Source organism: Scleropages formosus, chromosome 9, assembly GCF_900964775.1.
Source record: "Scleropages formosus chromosome 9, fSclFor1.1, whole genome shotgun sequence".
Taxonomy (NCBI): Eukaryota; Metazoa; Chordata; class Actinopteri; order Osteoglossiformes; family Osteoglossidae; genus Scleropages; species Scleropages formosus.
The window spans coordinates 32,562,273-32,585,424 of NC_041814.1; the positions used below are offsets into that span (position 1 = coordinate 32,562,273).

The window sequence follows — 23,152 nt, forward strand, 5'->3', positions numbered from 1 at the left end:
CATTGATGAAGAGACACAGGAAGGTGGTATAGGTACCATTGACAATGAGCTGAACAAAAGCCTTCTTCTCCTCTCGGGTACTTGGGTTCCTCAGCACTACTGTATAATTCCCAGCATCCTTCTCAGCTACATCATAAATCGTGAGTGAGTCCTTGTCTGCCCGGATCCGGCTGAATCTCATGTCTTCTTTGATTACAGGTTGGCTGTTTTTAAACCTGAGGCAAGTAAAGAAAAGTTGAATGAAAGCACGTAACATGCACTACTTACGTAGTAATTACACAGATTAGTTACCAAAGATGAGTAGTAACAAGTTACATTTACTCTGCTACTAAATGGCAAATGGGTGCTATACTGTACTAACATACTACTGCTAGTTTGGAAAAGCAGGTAACGTAGTGGTTAGAACTATCATCTTGCAATTAAATGACAAGCTTAGAGTGAATCAGGTGGATCCTTGCTCAAGGTAGTTACATTTATTAATTTAATGAACACTTTTATCCAAAGCAGCATACAATTTTTACAATGCAATATTAAGGTGAAACCTCTGTCCAAGGGAACTAACAGTGATAGATAAACTCCAGTAAACTCTCTAGAATCATTTGACCATTTATACAGCGACAGAGTACTGTAACAATCACATACATATTAAGGCCAATTTACAAAATAGACATATAAAAATATTTTTCTATTAGTTAAAACTGTATAGCTGTTAATACTGCTACCGGTTAAGAACATTAAATAACTTCATATTAATTAAAATTAATTAAATCAATTGGTAATTAGTTTTTGAACTGATACTTTTTTACATTTACCTAAGTAGATTTTTGGACTATTACTTTTTAAGGTAGTGGAACCCTTTCTTCAGTACTGCTTTTCACTACACAACTCTGCAAATTAGTCATACAGGCAGTGGAAACACTAAGAGACAGTAAGCCGTGTCATCAAGGCATCTCACCACTTGACGTCAGGTTCCGGGTAAGCGTAATATCTGACTGGGATCTTTGCAATATGCTCCCCTACATTGACCTCCACTGTGGGCTTCCACTCTTTGCTCAGTACAATGAAGGGCTTCTCTGAACATGAAAATGAAAACAACATAAAAAAAACTGTACCTCTCAATGGATTTGCAGTCAGGCACATTTACACAGGTAAACACTGTAATACAAAATGAGCAACACAAATAACTTATATTTAACTTAACAAGTTTACTTTTGTTCAAAAAACAAATTTTTAACCAGCAGGCCACCCTTTGTCCCTTTATAGATCACTTGGTTTAGTAACTACAGAATTGAGGGACATGTCCTGTCCTATCAGGTCCAACGACCATTTTAGTTAAACAATGGGACTATATAATTCTTTAGTAAAAATATGAAATTACACATTACACATTAAAAACCAGAGTTGCAAAAGGAATGAGAAAATTAAAATATTTTAAAATAACATAATAATTTCTTGCCTTTCTCCAGAATGTCATATGATGCAGAAAGGACAGAATATATTACAGTAAATTATAATGTATGTTTTTGGTTTTTATTAGCAAATAATTAATGAATATCAATATTTGTCCATGCTGGGTTAGGCTCCGGCTTGCCGCGACCCCACTCGGAACAAGCGGTTTCAGTCAATGTGTGTATGTGTGTGTATTTGTCCATCGTACACCTGTAAGCAATGCCCATGCATGAATTGCCTACACAAAGGCCAATATTACTGATAGGTTGATCAGGTTCAGTTGTAGACATGAGCATTAACTAATACATATTTATGAGCATTGTCACTAAAGTGGGAATTTGCAAGCATTGTCCAAAAATGGCATGGTGATTAAAATCCACCATTGTCAGCCACATTAACCACTTTATATCTGTACACCACCAAAAAAGCAATCAAATTTCTAGGCTGCAGGGAGAAGATTTCCTGCTAGGGGAAGCAAAGAGGTGGTCACACATTGTAAGACTAAAAGAAACAGTAGGAAAGACAGACACCCAGAGAGACAGTTTGGACCATCCGTGAACAATTAACATTTATGTTCCACCAGGGAGCTGGTACTGTGGACTACGACTATAATGCTTAAGTACTGCACTTTGGTGCACGGAAACAGTTCACACTAATGTTCCACCACAGAGGGGTTTACACACCATAGACAAACAACGTGGCCATGCTTGTTTTGTCCATCTGCCCACTGGAGGCAGAACACTTGTACTCGCCAGTGTCATTCAGCGTCACATTGTCCACAATGAGTGTGCTGGAGAGTTCCAGAGAGTTCCACAGTTTCTTTTTGTGGGAGCGGATGTCTGGGTGTACTGGGTCCTTAACATGTGGGGACAGAAGGCAAAGGCAGAAATCATCATTTCATTCCTTCATTAGTTGCAAAGACCTGTGAATCTCACTGGAAATGGGAGATTCATGTAGCAGACAGAATCACTCAGAGGTATTAAAAGAGGACACATGGTCACTCAAGGACAATAGGAGAGAAGGAATGCCTCTTCAGGGGCTGACCGGGTAGCTCCATCTGAAGTTAATGCCCACGTTGAGCTCGGTGTAGGCAGTGCAGTTCAGCACCAGTCTCTCTCCCACAGCCAGTTGCTGCTGGGTTGGGCTCAGTGTCAGCTGGTGGATCTTGTACCCTGCAGGAGCAGGAGAAAAGGCAGTTACAAAAAAGCATGATGAGCTGTATTATAATTAGATTACTATTGTTTACAAATCCCGAAGTTTCCATTTCTGGTGACTGAAGTATATTATTCTAGAGATATAAAGGTTGAGGTGAAACTAGGGAAAAGTTGGAGGGCATAAATATTATATCTATATGTGTAAATGGGGCATCTTTTCTCAGTTACAGTCATCTGGTTTTAAGTCTCCACAATACAGCTAAGGTAGAAAAGGTAGTCATCAACTTTTTCAAAAGGATACAATTGCCTCTTTAGCTTGCTATTTGTTTAAACAGCACATACCAGAAATTAACATGTAAAAAACCAAATTAACATAACAAAAAGGCAAATTACAAAGTGATCATGCACAGCTGATGTACAGTAGTGTTTGAAAGTTTGTGAACTCTTTAGAATTTTCTCTATTTCTGCATAAATATGACTTAAAACATGCTCAGATTTTCACGCAAGTTCTAAAACTAAAGAGAACCTTATTAAACAAATGAGACAAAAAACATTATATTTGTTCATTTATTTATTGAGGAAAATTATCTGATGTTACATATTTGTGTGTGGAAAAAGTATGTGAACCTCTAGGATTATCAATTTATTAGAAGGAGACTATAGATGACTATCAGGTGTGAGTGGGGGAGGTCCTGCCTTCCTTCAAGAACAGAAATCTGGGGATTCATTATCAAAGTCTGATCTTCACAACACAGGTTTGTGGAAGTGTGTCATGACTCAAACAAAGGAGATTCCTGAGAACCTCAGAAAAAGAGCTGTTGATGCTCACCTGGCTGGAAAAGGTTACAAAACCATTTCTACAGAAATGTTTCTATAGAACTTGGACTCCAGCAGTCCACTGTCAGGCAGATTGCGTACAAATGGAGGAAAATCAACACCACTGTTACCTTCAACACCTTGATTGTTATCCTCGACCAACCAAAGTCACACCAACAGCAAGGCGTGTAATAGTCCGAGAGGTCACAAAGAAACCCAGGGTAACATCTAAGGAGCTAAAGGTCTCTCATGTAGTGGCAGTTCTATGAATAACATCCAAAATTATACAATTTCAAACTCACTGACAACCACTCATCAACAATCACAAGTTGGCAACCAAACACAAACAAAGCCTCTCTACACAACATCAAACAGCATCGACCCAAACAATAAAAGATACAACATCTCACGGATTCACTAATATTAGTGTTCATGAGCCCACCATCAGGAGAACATTGAACAACAATGGTGTGCATGGCAGGGTTGCAAGGAGAAAGACACTACTCTCTAAAAAGAACATTGCTTCTTGTCTACAGTTTGCTGAAAACCATGTGGATATGCCAGAAGGCTATTGAAAGAATGTTCTGTGGACAGATGAGACCAAAATAGAACTTTTGTCTTGAATGAGAAGCATTACGTTTGCCAAAAGGCAAACGCTCCACTCCACAGGAACCTTATCCCATCTGTGAAACATGGTGGTGGCACTATTACAGTTTGGGCCTGCTTTGCTGCCTCTGGACCAGTATGGTTTGCCAACATTTATGGAACTATGAATTCTGAATTGTACCAGCAAATTCAACAGGAAAATGTCAAGGTATCAGTCTGTGAACTGAAACTCAACAGAAACTGGGTCATGCAACAAGACAATGATCCTAAACACACAAGTCATTCTACCAAAAAATGGTTAAAGCAGAAGAAAGTTATTGTTTTGAAATGGCTCAGTCAAAGTCATGACCTTAATGCTGTAGAAATGTTGTAGAAGGACCTGAAGCGGGCAGTTATGCAAGGAAGCCCTCCAACATCCCTGAGCTGAAGCTGTTCCGTAAGGAGGCATGGTCTACAATTCCTCCAAGCTGATGTGCAGGACTGATCAACGTTACTGGAAATGTTTAGCTGCAGTTAATGCTTCACAAAGGGGTCAGATTAATTATTGAAAGCAAAAACTCACATACTTTTGCCACACACAGTTATGTAACTAGTATAATGTTTTTGACTGATTTGTTTAATTGAGTTCTAGTTTTAGGACTTGCATGAAAATTTGATCACATTTTAGGTCATATTTATGCATAGAGAAAATTCTAAAGAGTTCACAAACTTTCAAGCACTACTGTACATTACAGCCACTTTTACAGATGAACACTGACTACCCACAAAGGACAAACTAGATTAGAAAATCTCCTTGTGTAAAAGTGAGGCCACTCTCTTACCAACAACTGCCGCTATGTAGAAGGAGGACTGGAACGTCTCATTGCCAATGTGTGCCTGGCAGAAGACCACTCCTGCGTGGCTAATGAGGTGGCTGGGGATGGAGAAGCCTTTCCGACCGTCCCAGCGGACTTCCTTCCCATCGGGGAACAGCTCTTTCTTAGGGAACTTCTGACCCACAAGCACAGTAGAGGTGTCAAACTACAATCATTCTACAAAACAAAAGACTCCAATTTTCCTGGAAACACACTGGTAGACAGCAGATTCAGCGCAATTCACAGTGATCAGCCCTCCTAATGTGTATTCAAATCTCCCTAGCACCAAAGTTGTCAAACCATGATCTGACAAAGACAGTAGCTGTGTAGAAACCAGTTCCAATTAGCAATTTCAAAAAGGGATGCAGAACTGCTATTCCCATGAATAGCATGACCATGGTATGCTCTCACCGTGTACAGCGTGACATTTAGGTTCTCAATGGAGCCAAGGCAGGGTATGACCACAGGCTCACCCTCTCGGATGAACACAACATCGTAGGTGTGGGAGGAGTGGATGAACGGTACTCTGTAGTCTGAAACAAGGAAGAAGAGTAAGGTAAACACCATAACTGCTTAAACAGAGTACAATCAGTGAGACAGTGATAAACTGCACAGCTCCTTAAAGAAAACAGTAAGAGAAACAGATAAACTGCACAGCCCTTTAGAAAACACAGTCAGAATAACAGATAGATTCCACAGCTCCATAGAAAGCACAGTCAGAAAACAGAGATAAATTCAAGAAATCCTTAGACAGCATAGTAAGAGAAACAGGAAAAAAATCCATGGCTCCTCAGAGAGCATAGACTTAGAACCAGTATTGTCAGCTGAAGTTCTCCTCCCCTCTCCTCCCTGGGACTGGTGCCACAGTAAATATGTAAGTTTTGCAGGGGACAACCTGTGAGACTCAATCCCACAGGGCAAACAAGCTGAGAGAAACCATGTGAAGGATTTCGTGATATGCACCTTCTGAAAACCTTATAAATATAGAAAAACTAGGTGAACAGTGTCTTGGAACTGGAGTTACAATGAAATCAAACGCATCCAACAGAACAAGAGGGATCTTGATAAACAAAATCCTGTAGTGCAATAGATGAGTCTCAAAACTGAACAACACACAAGTGCACAACTGTGGCACTCAAGGTCTGTGTATCCTGGCTTTTTATGAAGTTCAGTCTACAATATTAAGTAATTTTAGGCCCGGCTCCAAATATGAGATGAAAGGTGGGCCAACTGTTATTCTTGGCAGGCCCCGCGGGGTGGTAGGGGCTGCTGGGATGCAGGGGTGTTATCACTTGGAATATCACAAAATCTAAAAATCAAATTTTTAGATTTGTTTCTTTGTGGTTGTTGTTTGTTTTTTGCTTTTGTTTTTCATTTTTAATATAATTTTTTTAAATTTATTTTGCAATGACACCTGTCGGCGGCAAAACTCTGTCCATGCGGTCGAGGCTTGTAAATGAGCCTGGCTACAAGAATGTTTTTGAAGAGCACGGTCACATTCTAATGCTGCTTTCAGACACACACACACACACACACACACTGTACAAACCACTTGTCCCATTCGGGGTCACGGGGAGCCAGAGCCTAACCTGGCAACACAGGGCATAAGGCCGGTGGAGGAGGGGACAGACCCAGGGCAGGATGCCAGTCCGTCGTAAGGCACCCCAAGCAGGACTCAAACCCCAGACCCACCGCAGAGCAGGACCCGGGCCAACTCACTGCACCTAATGCTGCTTTCAAGTTTTTAAAACCTGGCGAAATGAAAGTGTCTTTTTCGGAGAAAGCAGCACCAAACACTTGAAACAAAACACAGAAAACAAAAGCATGCATCGCGCTCTACAGAATATTCAAGCCAGGGTCATGACTGATACCAAGCAGCCGAAAAGCATCTCTCCCTCCCTCCAAAAAGAGTTTGGGGATATGATTTCAGAACCAGCTCATGAGGATTTGCGCTGTTTAAATCATTTGGGACAGAATTGCTGCATTTTTGAGTGGGTATAATTGTGTTTTTGACACCATCAGAAGCTGCTGATGAACTTGACTCGTCTATTTCTCTGACCTCATTGCCGCAAATGGATGAGGTAGTAGCTGTGTCCTGGTGAGCTAAAGTGGTTTTCTTTTGTTGTTTCAGAAGAAGAAATCTGTACATGTTGTGTTGCCTTAGGCTACTAAAGTGTGTAGTAGTAGTAATAAAGTTCACTAATAATTCTAATACAGTTCACTGGCTGTTTCTATCGTTGCTTTGTAATTCAGCACTGGTGCCATATTCAGAGAATATCTGGAGCTGAGCTGAATATGGCACCAGTTTTGTGACTGGTTGTGGGGTGTGAGGCCGGAGTGGGTCAAGCCCACCATGCCCCCCCGTGGATCGAGGCCTGAGTACTTTACTCATAGACAGTATATTTACATGTAAATATGTATGCATTTAGCAGACGCTTTTCTCCAAAGCAACACACATCTCATAGTAAATGTCGAGAAGATGTTTTGGCTCTGTACTTCAGCACACTGAATTTTATGTTATATTTACATTTATTTTAAATTAAAACAACCACTATGAGGACAAAGTTTAGACTGTCAGCTTAAATTTGAGAGTATTTACCTTTACACTGGGTGAACTGTGTAGGGATTGTAGCCTTTTTATACATAGTACCTGAATTTTATGGGACCAAGAGTAATAGGATAATTGGGCTTTCAGTTTCTTGCACAGCTGTGTATCTTTGCATTGTTAGCTGAGACATAAGAGACCTACAAAATTTCTAGAGTTCATTTTGGAAGTTCCATTTGCATTTGGAATCTCTTGCTGCCATCTCTCACCATGAGTGTCGATGCCAGTAAAGCAGGTCATTATGAGGCTGACAAATCAGAATAAGTAATCAGAGACATAGGTGAGCAAAACATTAGGCAAGTCAAAATCAACTGTTTGGACCATTTTCACAAAACTAGAATGCACTGGTGAGCTCAGCAATGCAAGCAGCCTGGTAGACCATAGAAGACCAGTAAAGTAGATGACTGAAGAATACTTTCAATTGTGAAGAAAACCCCCCTTTCAACTGCTGAAAAGAAAACTCTACAGAACGTAGATGTCTGAAACACTACCACAAACAGACGAATATATCAGCAGAACCTCTAAAGGTTAACCATAAGATGCAAACCACTGGTAAGCCCCAAGGACAGTAATGCCAGGTTACAGTTTGCTAAAAAAATATATATTAAAAGCCTGCAAAATTCTGGAACAAAGTCTTAGATGAGAGGAAGCTGACCAACGTGATGAGAAGAAGAAAGTATGGAGTAAAAAGAAACTGCTCATGATCCAAAGCATATTACCCCTAATCATTATGCAACTGTCGATGGCAGCAACATTATGAATTCTGAAATGTGCAGAAGTGTCAATCAAATCCTGAAAATTCCTTGAACAGCACTTTACCTTGCAGTAGGACAGTGACACAAAACACACTTCTAAAGCGCCTATGGAGTCTTTCAGGACCAAAAACTTCAATGTTCTTGACTGGCCAAGTCAATCATGAAACCCGATTCTGTGGAGCAGCGTTTCACTTATTGAAGACAAGACTGAAGGCGAAAGGCCTCCAAAACAAGCAGGAACTGAAGATGGCTGCAGTACAGGCCTGACAGAGCCTCACCGGGGAAGGTAGCCAGTGTCTGATCATGTTTATGGATCCCAGACGTCAGGAAGTCATCAAATGCAAATGCAAAAAATTTGCAAACAAGTACAGTTACCCCTCCAGATTTGCAAATTTCAAATTTTTGGTTATGCATGAGTTAACCATGAAGAATTAAATGGGAATATTTTTGGAGCTTGCTGAAAGAAAGATCGCAGAAATTCGCAAACGATGCGGAAGTCAAAAATATATAAACAGTACTGAAAATGATTTGTATGACAAAAAAAATCATATAATACTTGTATATAAATATTAGTGTTATTTAATATTTGTTAGTGTAAGTGCATACTATATCTTTAATAGTAAAACATTTTTGGTAAAAAAGAACTGTGGGATCTACGCATCTTGGCTTGGGTATACCGTGCATTTTTGTCTGGGCAACCAGCCTCACTCACGTGTTCGCTGTCCTTGTGACCACAGAATCTCAAGTTTCTCGCAGTAACTTTTAAACTTTTCGGTGCTGTTAATTTTGCAAGTATTATTAGTGAATTTTCACATTCGAGGGGGTCTTCCACCCCTATCCCTCACTATACTAAATTTGACAGTTTTGTTTAAGTTAAGATATTTCAAACTGTGTTACTTTTGGTCCCCTAGAACGGAGCTACTATTTATAAAAAGGGCTGCAATCCTTATGCAGTTCACCTGATGTAGATGTAAATAATCTGGCATTCTGCACTTAATCGTCATAGTTGTTATTTCATTTCAAATCCAGCAGATTGTACAGTGTACCTCAGGCAGCATTTCGAGACACAATGTAACACAACAGAGAAAAACCCAGTACAGTGTGACACAATAGAGAACAAGGTAACACAACAAGGCAGTGTGACACATTGTAGTACCAATGTGCCCCAATGTAACATAGTGTTTAATACCACAACGTACAGTCCTAATGTGATACCAAGTAAGAAAAGAAGCGCTCTTATTCCTTCCACCTGACCAGGAAGGCAGGACCTCAACACAGCAGGGTTACCTTGCACGTAGACGTAAACAGAGGCAGCAGTCTTGGCATCCTCTGCAGGCATGCCGCGGTATGAGCATCGGTACTGCCCTGTATCGTTAGCCACAGCCTTGTTGATGCGTAGAGAGGAGCAAAAGAGGCCTGCACCACTGCAGTCTGCTATGGATACTCTTCCATCTTCCAAGGTGCGATCCTGAGGGTTGCTCCACTCTACATGCTGCCGACCACTGTAACACACAGACCATACACAGCTTACACAAAGCAGCCCTCCACAGGGCCCATAGAAGGCCAGCTGTAATGCACCACTGATCATAGTGGGCCACTTTTTACATTGTAGACTGACCTAACAGTGATGGCTCACAGCTAGAACCCTGAACAGTTGGGTACTCCAGGGAACCCCAGAGAAGACCATGTTATCTGGATCCAGTCAGACTGAAATCATTTTGGTTCAAAGTACTTATATAAGACCAAATAAAAAAATCTTGCACTTCTCATAACAAAACTGAACCTACCGAAATACAGCGACCCTGCCGATTTTTTGGTAGCAGACGGGAGTTTTTCTGATTTTCTATGCAAATTGCATAATATAATAGAATATTTGCCAGCAATCTCATGAGTGGGAATTATATGTCAATGAAACACTCACGCTGAGGAATACACGTTTTGTAAACTGATGCGATCACAAACTGATCACAAGAAACAACAATGCCGGAAAGAGGTACGTTCATTTTAATACACACACACACACACACACATTTTCAGAACCGCTTGTCCCTTACGGGGTCACGGGGAACCGGAGCCTACCCGGCAACACAGGGCGTAAGGCCAGAGGGGGAAGGGGACACACCCAGGACGGGACGCCAGTCCGCCGCAAGGCACCCCAAGCGGGACTTGAACCCCAGACCCACCGGAGAGCAGGACTGCGGTCCAACCCACTGCGCCACCGCACCCCCCTCTGTTCATTTTAATAATTTCATTAAAAAATAAAAATAAAAATGCGGTTTAAAATGCATTCACATACGCTTCACATTAAAGTGAGTTTGATAGGGTTTTGAAAAGATCCAGAATTTTACTGTGCTAATGTATACTTTTTCTGTTTCTACAAAGCTTCATCGTTCGTCAATGACGCATTTAATTCCTTTATAATCGCTCATACTAATAGCTCTATAACACTGATAAAATGCAGTCATTATGTGTTAAACACACACAATGTCTACAATCACTTGTCCCGGCAACACAAGACAAAGGGGTAGAAGGGGAGGGGAAACACCCCGGACGGCACGCCAGTCCCCCGCAAGGCACCCCAAGAAGGAATTGAACCCCAGATCCACCACTGAGCAGGCCCAGGCCAAACCCATCGCATTGGCAGGCACCATTGCACCCACCCCCACCCCCCGTTACTAAACAATCAAAATTAAAGCTAAATAATAATTTATAAATTATTTATTTATTCATTTTACTTTTACTTATTTATTTTTATTTTACATTTTTTCCCCCAAAATGACTTACAATGTTAGATCTGCACACAGAGCTTCATATAATGATATGTCTGTTCTGGGATCAAATAAATGTAAGATTGTTTTTATTTACAATCAGTAGAATATGGGACCTTCGGCCATATGTCTGACCTTCGGCCATATGTCTTGGACACTCGGGTGAAGAGAGGGGCTGAGCTGTCAACTGATCACCACCTGGTGGTGAGTTGGATTCGATGGCGGGGGAAAAAGCTGGACAGACCTGGCAGGCCCAAACGCATAGTGAGGGTCTGTTGGGAACGTTTGGCGGAGGCCCCTGTCAGAGAGGTCTTCAACTCCCACCTCCGACAGAGCTTCAACCAGGTCCCGAGGGAGGTGGGGGACATTGAGTCTGAATGGACTATGTTCCGCGCCTCCATTGTCGGGGCGGCGGTTCGGAGCTGCGGCCATAAGGTCTCCGGCGCCTGTCGCGGCGGCAATCCCCGAACACGGTGGTGGACATCGGAAGTAAGGGATGCCGTCAAGCTGAAGAAGGAGTTCTATCGGGCCTGGCTGGCTCATGGGACTCCTGAAGCAGCTGACAGGTACTGACGGGCCAAACGGAGCGCGGCTCTGGCAGTCGCCGCGGCAAAAACTCGGGCTTGGGAGGAGTTCGGTGAGGCCATGGAGGAAGACTTTCGGTCGGCCTCAAAGAGATTCTGGCAAACCGTCCGGCGACTCGGAAGGGGGAAGCGGTGTTCCGCCAACACTGTTTACAGTGGAAGTGGTGCGCTGCTGACCTCAACTGAGGATGTTCTCGGGCGGTGGAAGGAGTACTTTGAGGATCTCCTCAATCCCTCCGACACGCCTTCCGTAGAGGAAGCTGAGGCCGGGGACTCGGAGGGGGACTCGTCCATTACCCTGGCTGAAGTTGCTGAGGTAGTCAAAAAACTCCTCGGTGGCAAGGCTCCGGGGGTGGATGAGATTCGCCCCGAGTTTCTCAAGTCTCTGGATGTTGTGGGGCTGTCTTGGCTGACACGCCTCTGCAGCATTACGTGGAGTTCGGGGACGGTGCCTCTGGACTGGCAGACGTGTTTTGTGGACCTGGAGAAGGCATTCGACCGTGTCCCTCGTGGCATCCTGTGGGGGGTACTTCGGGATTATGGGGTTCGGGGCTCGTTGCTACGGGCTGTTCGTTCCCTGTATGACCGGAGTAGGAGCTTGGTTCGCATTGCCGGCAGTAAGTCAGACCTGTTCCCGGTGCATGTTGGACTCCGCCAGGGCTGCCCTTTGTCACCGATTCTGTTCATTATCTTTATGGACAGAATTTCTAGGCGCAGTCAGGGAACGGAGGGTGTCTGTTTTGGTGGCCGCGAGATCTCGTCTCTGCTTTTTGCGGACAATGTGGTCCTGTTGGCTTCATCAAGTCAAGACTTGCAGCATGCACTGGGGAGGTTTGCAGCCGAGTGCGAAGCGGCAGGGATGAGAATCAGCACCTCCAAATCCGAGGCCATGGTTCTCAGTCGGAAAAAGGTGGATTGCCCCCTCCGGGTTAAGGGGGAGTTGCTCCCTCAAGTGGAGGAGTTTAAGTATCTCGGGGTCTTGTTCACGAGTGAGGGAAAAATGGAGCGGCAGGTTGACAGACGGATCGCTGCGGCGTCCGCAGTAATGCGGTCATTGTACCGGTCTGTTGTGGTGAAGAGGGAGCTGAGTCGTAAGGCGAAGCTCTCAATTTACCGGTCGATCTACGTTCCTACCCTCACCTATGGTCATGAACTCTGGATCATGACCGAAAGAATGAGATCGCGGATACAAGCGGCAGAAATGAGTTTCCTCCGCAGAGTGGCTGGGCGCACCCTTAGGGATAGGGTGAGGAGCTCAGTCACCCGGGAGGAGCTCGGAGTAGAGCCGCTGCTCCTCCGCATCGAGAGGAGCCAGTTGAGGTGGCTCGGGCATCTGTTCCGGATGCCTCCTGGACGCCTCCCTGGGGAGGTGTTCCGGGCATGTCCCACTGGGAGGAGGCCTCGGGGCAGACCCAAGACACGTTGGAGAGACTACGTCTCCCGGTTGGTCTGGGAACGCCTTGGGGTTCCCCCAGAGGAACTGGAGGAGGTGTGCGGGGAAAGGGAAGTCTGGAGGACTCTGCTCGGACTGCTGCCCCCGCGACCCGGCCCCGGATAAAAGCGGAGGAAGATGGATGGATGGATGGATGGATGGATGGATGGATGGATGGATGGATGGATGGATGGAATATGGGATCAGTCTGTTGGGTGATCAGTCCCTCCTGGCTTCTTACCTGCATGTGAGTTCCAGAGTTTCACTGGCATTTATCTTGTAAACTCCTTCTGGAATCAACTTTGGGGGGTCCGAAATAAACTTCAACTCTAATGCTGGAAGAAGATTGGACAAAATCACCTAACACATCACTCTGCAAATTTAAACAGGTTTTTAAAGCTGCCAGACATTTTGTTAGTTCATAGTCTACTAGTGTAATTCTCTGACAGGAATAATGAAATTCCAATTAAATTAAATTTGCATTTATATAATGCCCTCTCCATCTTGGTCATCTCAGGGCGTTTAATATAGGATCTGTGAAGAAGGAGCAGGATGAGAAGTGAGCGTGCACAGTGGACAAGAATTTGATTTCTATTTCCGCTAGAGCAGCAAACGGTACAGCTCTGACAAAACAGGAAGAGCAGGCAGATGGCCTGGGTGGACCACACTCTGCTCTGGAGATGGACCTCTTGTTCTGAGGGGACCCGTGGAAGGGTAGACACTGTGAGGCAATGACCGGGGCAATAAACCCAAAACTGGAGGTACACACTGGTCTGTAGCCACCTGGCACTTTAGTCTGCATCATCAAAAGCAAACAGTCTTGGAGTTTGAAGGTTCACTTTTTGACACAGGGCTTGATAGAGTTAATCGAGATCACAGAAATCCAAACCTGTGGTCACTGAAAAAGCGTAAAGTCAGAGTGCATGGTATTACACAGAATTGTCTGTAAGCAAGCCTAAAAAAGTCCAGATTTGTCCAGAGGAGTGTATAAAAAGCCAGCCCTTACAGATTTCAGGGAATGACAGTAGCACTGCTGGAATTATGGGCCAATGCATGTATAATAAATAACACCATGTGCACAACACATTTTGACTGTATGATTCGAAGCAGTTTCTGTCCATCCAGTCAGGCCCTCTTTGGCCAAACCGTCACCTGACCAGGCATGAACAAAGCACATTGTGTGCGGCTCCGGCGTCCGTTCCCTGCGCACTTCCTGCTCTCGTTTCTGTCAACTAAGGACAATAAGAGACCAGAAATAGAGCTTCCCGACTTTGGTGAACTTCACCAGTACCCCCACCCACCCAAAGCATGGTAAAGTCAACTTTACGCATCATTATCCTCATAGTTACAGGGCAGCAGGTTGAGTCCTGGGGGGCTGTCACCTCAGAACCTGAAGGAACTGGGCTCGAGTCCCAGTCATACAGCACAGAAGCACTGAGCAAAGGTATTTACGCTGAATTGCTGCAGTATGCCCTGGCTTCTGTATAAAAAAGAGCAAAATTCGTGAAGCTGATTATCTACATTTACTCATTTAGCTGATGCTTTTCTCCAAAGCAACTTAGAGTGTTAAGCTACTTACAATTATTTACCCATTTATACAGCTTGGTAATATTTACTGGAGCAATTGAGGGCAAGTACCTCGCTCAAGGGTACAACAGCAGAGGCGGATGGGATTCAAACCTGCGAGCTTTTGGGTCCGAAGGCAGCCGCACTAACTAAACGTAACCAGCGGTACACTAGCAGCAGCAGTCCTGTTGTTGGTAAGACTAGTATAATATAATACAATGTTCATAATTTGTAATAATGCTGACGTAAAGGCAGACAGTGTTATTTAAAATAAAAGTAATGTAAATATTTAATACTAGCACTTTTGTCAACTCAAAAGTTCTCAATTTTTTAAATGTTTCGACAGAAAACAGAAATAAGAAGAAGAAGAAGAGCAGTGATTAAGAAAAGAGAGGTGAACTGACTGTCACTGTGTGTTTTGCCATCGTGCCGAACGAAGCGAACGAAGTACGAAGAACTTCAAGTTCATCTTTGTTTCTTACCGGTGAGCTGAGAGATTCCCAGGGAAGAAACTAGGAGGAGGAGGAGAACGACGACCGCGGCAGCCTCCGCCACCACCATTGTCATTGTGCCGCTGCGCTGGCTGGCTGGTGTGAGAAAGCAGAAGCTGCAGAGTCTCTGACTCGAGAAACGAACTAAGTCCCCAAAAACTAAGCAGGAAAAAAAAACGCAAGTCTTCAGAGAAGCATGATGTCGATGAGGGACACAAACACGGACGGAGCGAATTCCTCTCAGCCGGAGAAGAAAACGAGAAGAAGAAGAAGAAGAAGTTCTTCGCAGAAAAAAAGACGAGGGACGCGGCGTTTTACCTCAGAGGAACACGATCATCATCATTCATCATGATATATTAATTAATAATTATTATTTTATTATGGTTATGATATTTTCCCATGAAAAGTCGCAATTATTGTCACATTTCCCTCCCTGCTGCGCCACTACATGTATGTAATTCCAGGTGATGAAGCACCGCTACTAACAACCTCCCGAAAACTGAGGTAAAAGAAAGAAAGAAATTGAGAAAAAACAGCAACTCAACTTCTGACGAGTCTCAGCCTGAAAGGAACCTGCTGCCGCTCTCGCGCGCACCTCCCGCTCGGTGCGGTGGCTCGCGCTGCGACGCGGAAAGGGGGGCGGGGAATGTCGTCGTCGTCCCGTTCCCCCCCCCCCCGTCCCCCCCCCGAGGTCCGTGCGGCGTCTCCGGCTTTTTCTATCGCGCTGCGAAACAGTGCTTTGGGACAAAGTGACGACTTTGACAATTCCATCTCCGTGTGTCCAAGTGTCCATGTTTCAATGTTTCCATGTGTCCATGTGTCCAAGTGTCCATGTTTCCGTGTGTCCACGTGTCCGTGTTTCCATCCATGTGTCCAAGTCTGGTCACTCTCCAAAATGTAGAGCAAATTGTAGTGATTCACCACATAACTCAGTTATTATACTAAGTACTAACTTACAGCTAAATACTAATAACTAAGAGCAGCTCTGATAAAACTCTACTTGTACATTGAGGAGAAGAACGATTTGTTAAGTTGTTTATGGTCAGATGTGCGTCGCTTTGGAGAAAAGTGTCTGCGAAATGCATACATGTACATGTAAATATAAATATAAATATAAATGTACATGTGAATGTACAACAGAGCCATCACGGTGTTTTTAAAACTGGGCCACAAGGGAGTGTGAGCATGCGTGTGTGTGTGTGTGTGTGTGTGTGTGTGTGTGTGTGTGTGTGTGTAAAAAAATTACACAAGAAGAGTGAAGGGCACACAGGAGAAAGTTACATCTTTTATTGCTTTACACACTGAGCCCAAAAAACAGCTTTGACACTTTTCACTCCCAGAGCGGCACCAAACACATGAGACATGAACATTTTCCAGCCCAGGCGGGAATCTACTACGTTGTCCCATCGGGCGGGACAGCACTCCGCTGCGAGCTCTGTTTGCTTTCGCCGCCTGCGACGTGTGTGACAGACACACCTGACCTGTCTCTGAGGTTTACCGCAATTATACGGTAAAGTACGTCAAATGTCCACATGATGGCCATAAGTGCTGTTGTTCTGTATTGTCCAGCACCGCAAGGAGAAAAGTGCGACTCCCTTAGGATGACGACCGGAGGCGGGCGGAAACATGTCACCTTTACTCTGCTACTTGGACAGTCGTCCCTCACTTAATGGTGTCGCGTATGACGAGAACTGCAGCGATGACGACGACGTGTGATGACGTATACGTTAGAGTGACCAATTCACTTCAAAGCATTTCTTTGGAGAGTGGGACGAAACCAGAGCACCCCAGGGATGAAAATGCAAATTCAACACAGACTGAGCAGGGATCGAACCCACAGCTGTCTCTCTCACAGCCTTAATGCCTTCTGCTGTGCGTGAAGCGACGTGACTGCGGTCGACTGAGTGGACGTTTGAGGATTCCATCACTATGGCAATGCGGTGCGGCGCGGTGAGTCATCGTTGCGCTCCACTCGGCCGCATCGCCACACACAGGTCATTGTCACACATCTTCATCGCTGACAGTGATCTGAAAGGAACTGCTGAGTACCAAATGGCAGCTCTTTTCCCCTTAATGATGCTCTCATCATCACGTTCCAGAACATTCTGGCTGCTGACCAGGGAGCTCCGTGCAACTGGGCCAATTGGAGCTGTATCTGAGAAATGCCATGATCTTTTCATAATTATCTTAATAGTCTGGGCTGCTCTCTTTGTCAGTGAAGAATGCTGTCCAAACACTGGACCCCACAGGGGGTTAGGATTGTTCACATAAAACTACAGCCTCTGCACCCTAAGAGTGTGTCGAGAACCTCGGAGTATTGCAGTTCCAGTTGATGTTCAAGTTCCAGTTTAAATTCCAGTTCCAGTCCCAGTTCAAGTTGTTTTTATTGTCATTCCTCTATAGAGGTTGCAGACAGCGGAATGAAATGTCGCTTCTCCGGAGACCACGGTGGTGCGACGCAGAACAGGATGCAGGACTCCAGAAAGTGCAAATACACAACAGGATGAGATGAGTACAGGACAATAAATAGAGAGGACAGCAAACACACAGGACGTGATGGGCTGCGGACCGTACGCGGCGCGTACTGTATGGAGTCATGCTGGGCTCACTGTTTGACCGCACCAGGTGAGCGTTGGGAGGCCCCAGGGTGTTGACTAATCTACTCTGCCGAGGGACTCGCTACGGACACGTTAGTGGACATTAATCCGGAATCCGGAAAAATCTATCGTTTGCGAGCGACGGCTCAACTCCGTCGTCATCATAAGCGTCATCGCCGACAGCGGCTCTCCCTTGTGCCTTCCCCTCCTGACGGCCTGCTTCTCGAACCCGTCCTCTCGGCGTCGGCGGCGAAGACTTACTGCCGTTTTACCCGTCGTTCGCACGGCTCCAAGGTCGCGGCGAGACGGAGCAAACGCGATGGAGAGGAGTGACCGAGGGAAGGCGGAAGGGCGACAGAGGGCAGGTGTCCGGGTGTCTCTCTTACACACGACTCTTGCCGCTCACGTGACTGACAGAAGCCTTCAGCTCTGGTGCGATTATGAAGATGGAATCGGTGGAAAATTCTTTCTTCCCACGAGAAGGGTGTCGTGCGGCAAATGGAGCGCGCCGTCCCGAGCGTGTCCGCACTCCGCCCGGGCCCCTGCTGCGTAGCCCACCTTTGTTTTCGGAAGAGAAACGTTGCGAGCGGAAAGACCCCGCCGACCCAAAGGGAGGGAACGCATGCCACGTTCCGCTTTCCGGCAATAAAACGACAAGTGCCGCTCCCTCACTTGCGCCTCCATCGCTGCTCCTCTCGGGCTCGCGGAGGTGTCGAGAGCTAATGGGAAAGGACGCAGGATGGACAAGAGCCAAGGCTCGGGGGACCCGACTAGCTGAAGCATCATGGGATAAATTTGGAAGGCGAAGCACGAAAAGGTCGGAAACCGCCGCTGGTGCGCGTCACCGACGAGTCGTGGTTCTTACGAAGGTAAAAGAGGAGCTCGAGACGCTTGTTGCCCTCTGGGCCGAGAGCCTGATGAGCTTCGGGCCTCCGTGGTCCAGCAGAACGTCCTCCAGCAGCCGTGTTCAGCTTTACTGCTGAAAAGTGTGCAAAATTATCATCGTTTCAGGGCTGCAGCCGTATAAATACATAGAAATATACTTAGTCCTACTTTGTGTGTTGTACAGTAATATTGTAATCTTTCATCTCTTCGAGTGCGCGTGTATACACTGTGTACCCGTATCAGCGTTCGAAAGTTTCAAATCACAAGAAATACTGACGCTTTTGAGACCAACTGATACTTTTGTTCACCAAGGTAGCGTTACATTGATCGGAAATGATAATCAATACACTGACAATGTCATGACATAATTTTTTTTCATATATCAAACATTACATCGCTCAGAGAATGTTCCGTTTGCTAGACAGTCCACGAAAGGCCACGAAAGGCAGCAAAGACAATAATCCGGCATCCTGCTGCATGATGACATTTTCAGAACTGACCACAGCGCTGACCACAGGGGATGGCCTCATGCTGGTTAAATTAGAGTGGTCAACTCTGCTCCATTATTCCCGTGCTGGACAGAAGGCATCAAATCTTCTTCCATCATTCTTACATTTGCTCTGCGTCTCACATGGAGTCTCTACCTTCTCCTCCTTCATGCAGATGCCTCAAACTTGGACTCTTCCGTCCATAAAACTGCACTTTTCCAGTCGTCCGCTGTCCAGTCAGCGTGTGTGTTTTTTGCCCAGTTTAACACTTCCTTTTCATTTGCCAGCTCCACAAATGGCTCCTTTTCGGAAACGTCTCCTCCAAGGCCAAGATCCCCGAGTCGGAGCTTCGCTCCCGCTCACCACGCCACTGCTTCGGGAGGTACGACCCCTAGCTTGTGGATTCTCGAAGACTGCGATTGTCGAGCGGTTGGTTCCTGCGCACTGAGCCGGTCCTCCAGCGTCTTTCTGTTCCAGTGCTGAGCTGGAGCTCCTGTCCCGTCCTGTCCCGTCCTGTCCCGTCCCGTCCCGTCCCGTCCAGTCTTGTCCTGACCCGCCTTGTCCTGTGGACGCCAGTCCCTTGTGACCCTGTCCAGGTCCCGTGGACCACCCCACCGGTGTCACGTCTCGCGGTATTAAACCTCTTCACGCCACATCCAGGGACAGCTGGTAGCGTAGTGGTTAGAGCTGCTACCTTTGGACCCACAGATCATGGCTTTGCGCCCCACCTCTGGCTGCAGTAGCCTTAAGTAAGGTATTTACCCTAAATTACTCCAATAAAATTCCCTAGCCGTATAAATACGTAAATAATCGTAGGTGGATTAACGTGGTAAATTGTTGTAGGGGGGAAAAGTGTCCAATAAATGTAACAGCTGTACACTTTACGCGTGGGTTCGCAGCGAGCCCTTGTACACACACTCTGCTGTTGAGATCATTGCGTTGTACAGCTGCATGCGGACGTCACACCGTTTGCAACACTAGTAATGATGCCTTGGCGCTATTTCTCAATCACTTTAATAGAAACAGTAATTACAAGTTCAGTTAACAGCATCAGTTCTTCCAAAACTTTCCAGTGTATGTAGATATTTTTTGTTGTGCACGGAGAAATTAAATCTACTTAAATTATAACAACAATAACCATCAACACAACGTGCCACACCAAAACATCAAACAAAAATTAGAACCTGGCTCCTTCGGCCACAGGGAGGAGACTCAACCACCACGCCGCCTACTGGCCAAACCGAAGACAAACGTACATTTTCATGATTCATACTAATGTTGGCAAATGAGTCCAGAAGATGCACGTAGCTTTTAAGGAATCATATTGCAATAGATCTCTGAATATATTTCATTAATCACACACACACACACACACACACACACACACACAGATTTACCCTAAAATCTTCTGTCACTGTTTTCTTTTGCTGCTCTGGACCTCTGAGCCAAGAGAAACATTTCAGGGAGAATAATGACATTTTCCTTGGCACAGAGGCTGGTGCTCCACCAAATACGGAATATTATTTCCCTCAACACCCTCAGGTGAGCAAAGTCAGAGATACAGCACTGCTATTGTCCTCTGTAGACTCGTCAAAACACACACACACACACACACACACACAGGCAGACTACACACGTTCACACACAGTGCACATGCTGGAAAATCTGTTCCTCAGGAGTTATGACCTCCTGTTTCTTACTGCCACACAATAACATTTTTGTTGTCTCATAACAGTTTTGAAGTGTGTGTGTGTGTGTGTGTGTGTGTGTGTGTGCGCATGTGCTGTCGTCTGTAATTAGCGAAGTGTTGTTCTCCCATAAAGGCTCGCTGTTGTCGGAGCAGAGCGACCTGTCCAGAGCGAAGGCCATCGGGGGCTAATGAGGGTCCAGTGTTTGGCAGCAGGGCTGGACTCAGGGGGTGGGGGTCGGGGTGGGGGTAGCAGGGCAGGAAACAGAGCACACTTCCTCTGGCAGGATACTGCCATGCGCTAGGGGGCATCCTGCAATAAACCACCCCCAGGCCTGTCTTCGCTTGATCTCTTATCGTCCACACACACACACACACACACACTGTCTGAAACCTAACCCTAAGCCGGCAAAACAGGGCGCAAGGCTGGAGGGGGAGGGGGACACTGCCAGGACGGGACGCCAGTCCATCGCAAGGCACCCCGAGCGGGGCTCGAACCCCAGGCCCGCCGGAGAGAGCGACCGACTCGGGACGAGCGCTGCTTCGCGATGGACGGTCACTGAGCTTCGTAGGAAGTTCACGAATTAAGATCATTATTTTTGGATCCGTTCTCGCTTCACCGCTTTTGCCAACCAAGTGCCTCAGACGTTTTGCACCGTTCCGTATCTGTATCCCCACCGGGGAAAAAAAACGCTTCGTTTTACACTTTGTGAAAAAACGATCTATACGTGCGAGTCGTTGCGTGTGAAGCGCGATTGGAAAAACGACTCGCCGGTCGTGCGTCTCTTCGTGCGCCGAGTTCCGCCGACTGCAGCGAGCAGCGGAACCCGCATCCGCTCGCGTCTCCCTGAGAGAAGCCGTCGGCTCCTCGTGGTCCATTTCTTCTCGTTCTCTCGCAACAAACTCGTCTCTTTGTTACTGGCGCTTTTGCTACGTTTCACCAGAGGGGAGAAGGTCACGTTACTTCGGAAATACATCAGATGCGTTGACGCGAAGGAGCTCATGAGGAGCAGCGCCGCCGTTCGCCTTCAGAAGAGTTTCCCTACGAGCGTGTGCGTGTTGGGCACCATCATCCCGGAATATGGGAACACGACGAGGGAACAGCTTCGCGCCACGCGCTGCTCCGAGACGTCGCGGCGTCGCTCGGCCGCCGCACGAGCGACCGGAACGAGCGTCGGGCCTCTCGACCCCCAGACCACGAGATCCCCATCTTCACCAGCTTTAAAGCCGCCAACAGGCGCCGCGCGTTCGACACCCCGTACCTTCCCTACGCGCCACCCGTGCGGGGTCACGGCCCCACGGCGCTTTTCCCGCCGACCTTGGATGCGGCGAGTTTCCGCGGAGCGGCTCTTCCGTAAACTGCTCCGTCTCCGTGAACTTTGTGCGTTTGTACACGCTGTGCGTGTGACCCACGGAGGTGCGCGTTCGGTTCCGTGCTCGTTTTGGAGGCGTTCGGCAAAGCGCGTGTGCGTGCGTGTCCATGTCGACGAGCTTCCTCTTGTGTGTCGGGAAGAGAGACTTCAAAGACGCTCTTCGAGACGGACCGAGGAGAGCCGGGCTGCCGTTGTCTCTCGTTCGCCCCACCTGCCGCTGTAACGGAAGCTGCGTGGAAGAAGGAAGCAAGGTGCCGGTGTGCCGGTGCGCCAGTGCGCCGGTGGCACTGCGACTCTTCCATGAAGCGTGTTGCCGCGCCACAGTGACCCTCATATGCTGCTCCTTTGATCTTCCCAGCAGAAACACGCCGCGCGTTCGTCCTTCTGCTTCCGTCCGCTCCTCGGAAACTCGTCCCAAGTAAACGCGTCCGACGGCTCCCGTAACCGAGCGAACGCCGCCGCGCGCGGGGAAGCTCAGCTGGGCTCGGCTCGCGGGCGCCGCGGGGGGTCTCCGCCCCCTGACGAGCATCGCGGTGCCGGAGCGCGGCGGAAACGCACTGTGTGTCCAGCGCAAAGCGGAGCGCAACGCTGCCGGTGCAGTGAAGTACGAGGTGTTTGTCAGTGAGCAACGCCAGCTTTGCTGCTTTTAGTGCTACATGTGCGCCACGGGTGTGCTACAGGTGTGCTACGGGTGTGCTACGGGTGTGCTACATGTTTGCTACAGGTGTGCTACAGGTCTGCTACAGGTGTGCTACAGGTATGCTACGGGTGTGCTACATGTTTGCTACAGGTGTGCCACAAGTGTCCTACAGGTGTGCTACAGGTGTGCTACACGTTCGCCAAAGCAGCAGATCGAGGCTCCCTGAACAATCCAGATACGATAACAAGAAGGACCCGTTGAACGTGCAACCCGAAGATGGTCTCTTGTCGCCCCCTGCTGCTCACACGCTTTGCGCGCCGTTCCTCACTTCGGCCCTTTCGTTCTTAATTGCGACGTACGGAGCCACGCGTGACGTTTTCTTTGCTTTCGCAAGCGGAACGC

General features: G+C 46.7%; 1 protein-coding gene across 3 annotated transcripts in view; it reads right to left on the reverse strand.

Moving 5' to 3' along the window:
* kdr (kinase insert domain receptor (a type III receptor tyrosine kinase)) overlaps positions 1-15,745 on the reverse strand; it is a 34,034-nt gene extending 18,289 nt beyond the window's left edge. For 2 of the 3 annotated variants that reach the window (XM_018733159.2, XM_018733158.2), the window contains exons 1-9: positions 15,072-15,745; positions 13,265-13,358; positions 9,527-9,741; positions 5,291-5,412; positions 4,847-5,015; positions 2,494-2,621; positions 2,133-2,304; positions 956-1,073; positions 37-215 (exon numbers count right to left, since the gene is read on the reverse strand). In XM_018733159.2, coding sequence (XP_018588675.2) covers positions 37-215; positions 956-1,073; positions 2,133-2,304; positions 2,494-2,621; positions 4,847-5,015; positions 5,291-5,412; positions 9,527-9,741; positions 13,265-13,358; positions 15,072-15,156 — 1,282 coding nt within the window. In that variant the 5' untranslated portion in view covers positions 15,157-15,745. The remainder of the gene's footprint in view (positions 1-36; positions 216-955; positions 1,074-2,132; positions 2,305-2,493; positions 2,622-4,846; positions 5,016-5,290; positions 5,413-9,526; positions 9,742-13,264; positions 13,359-15,071) is intronic. The other variant, XM_018733160.2, reaches the window with a different exon arrangement.
* Between the last annotated feature and the right edge of the window lie 7,407 nt (positions 15,746-23,152).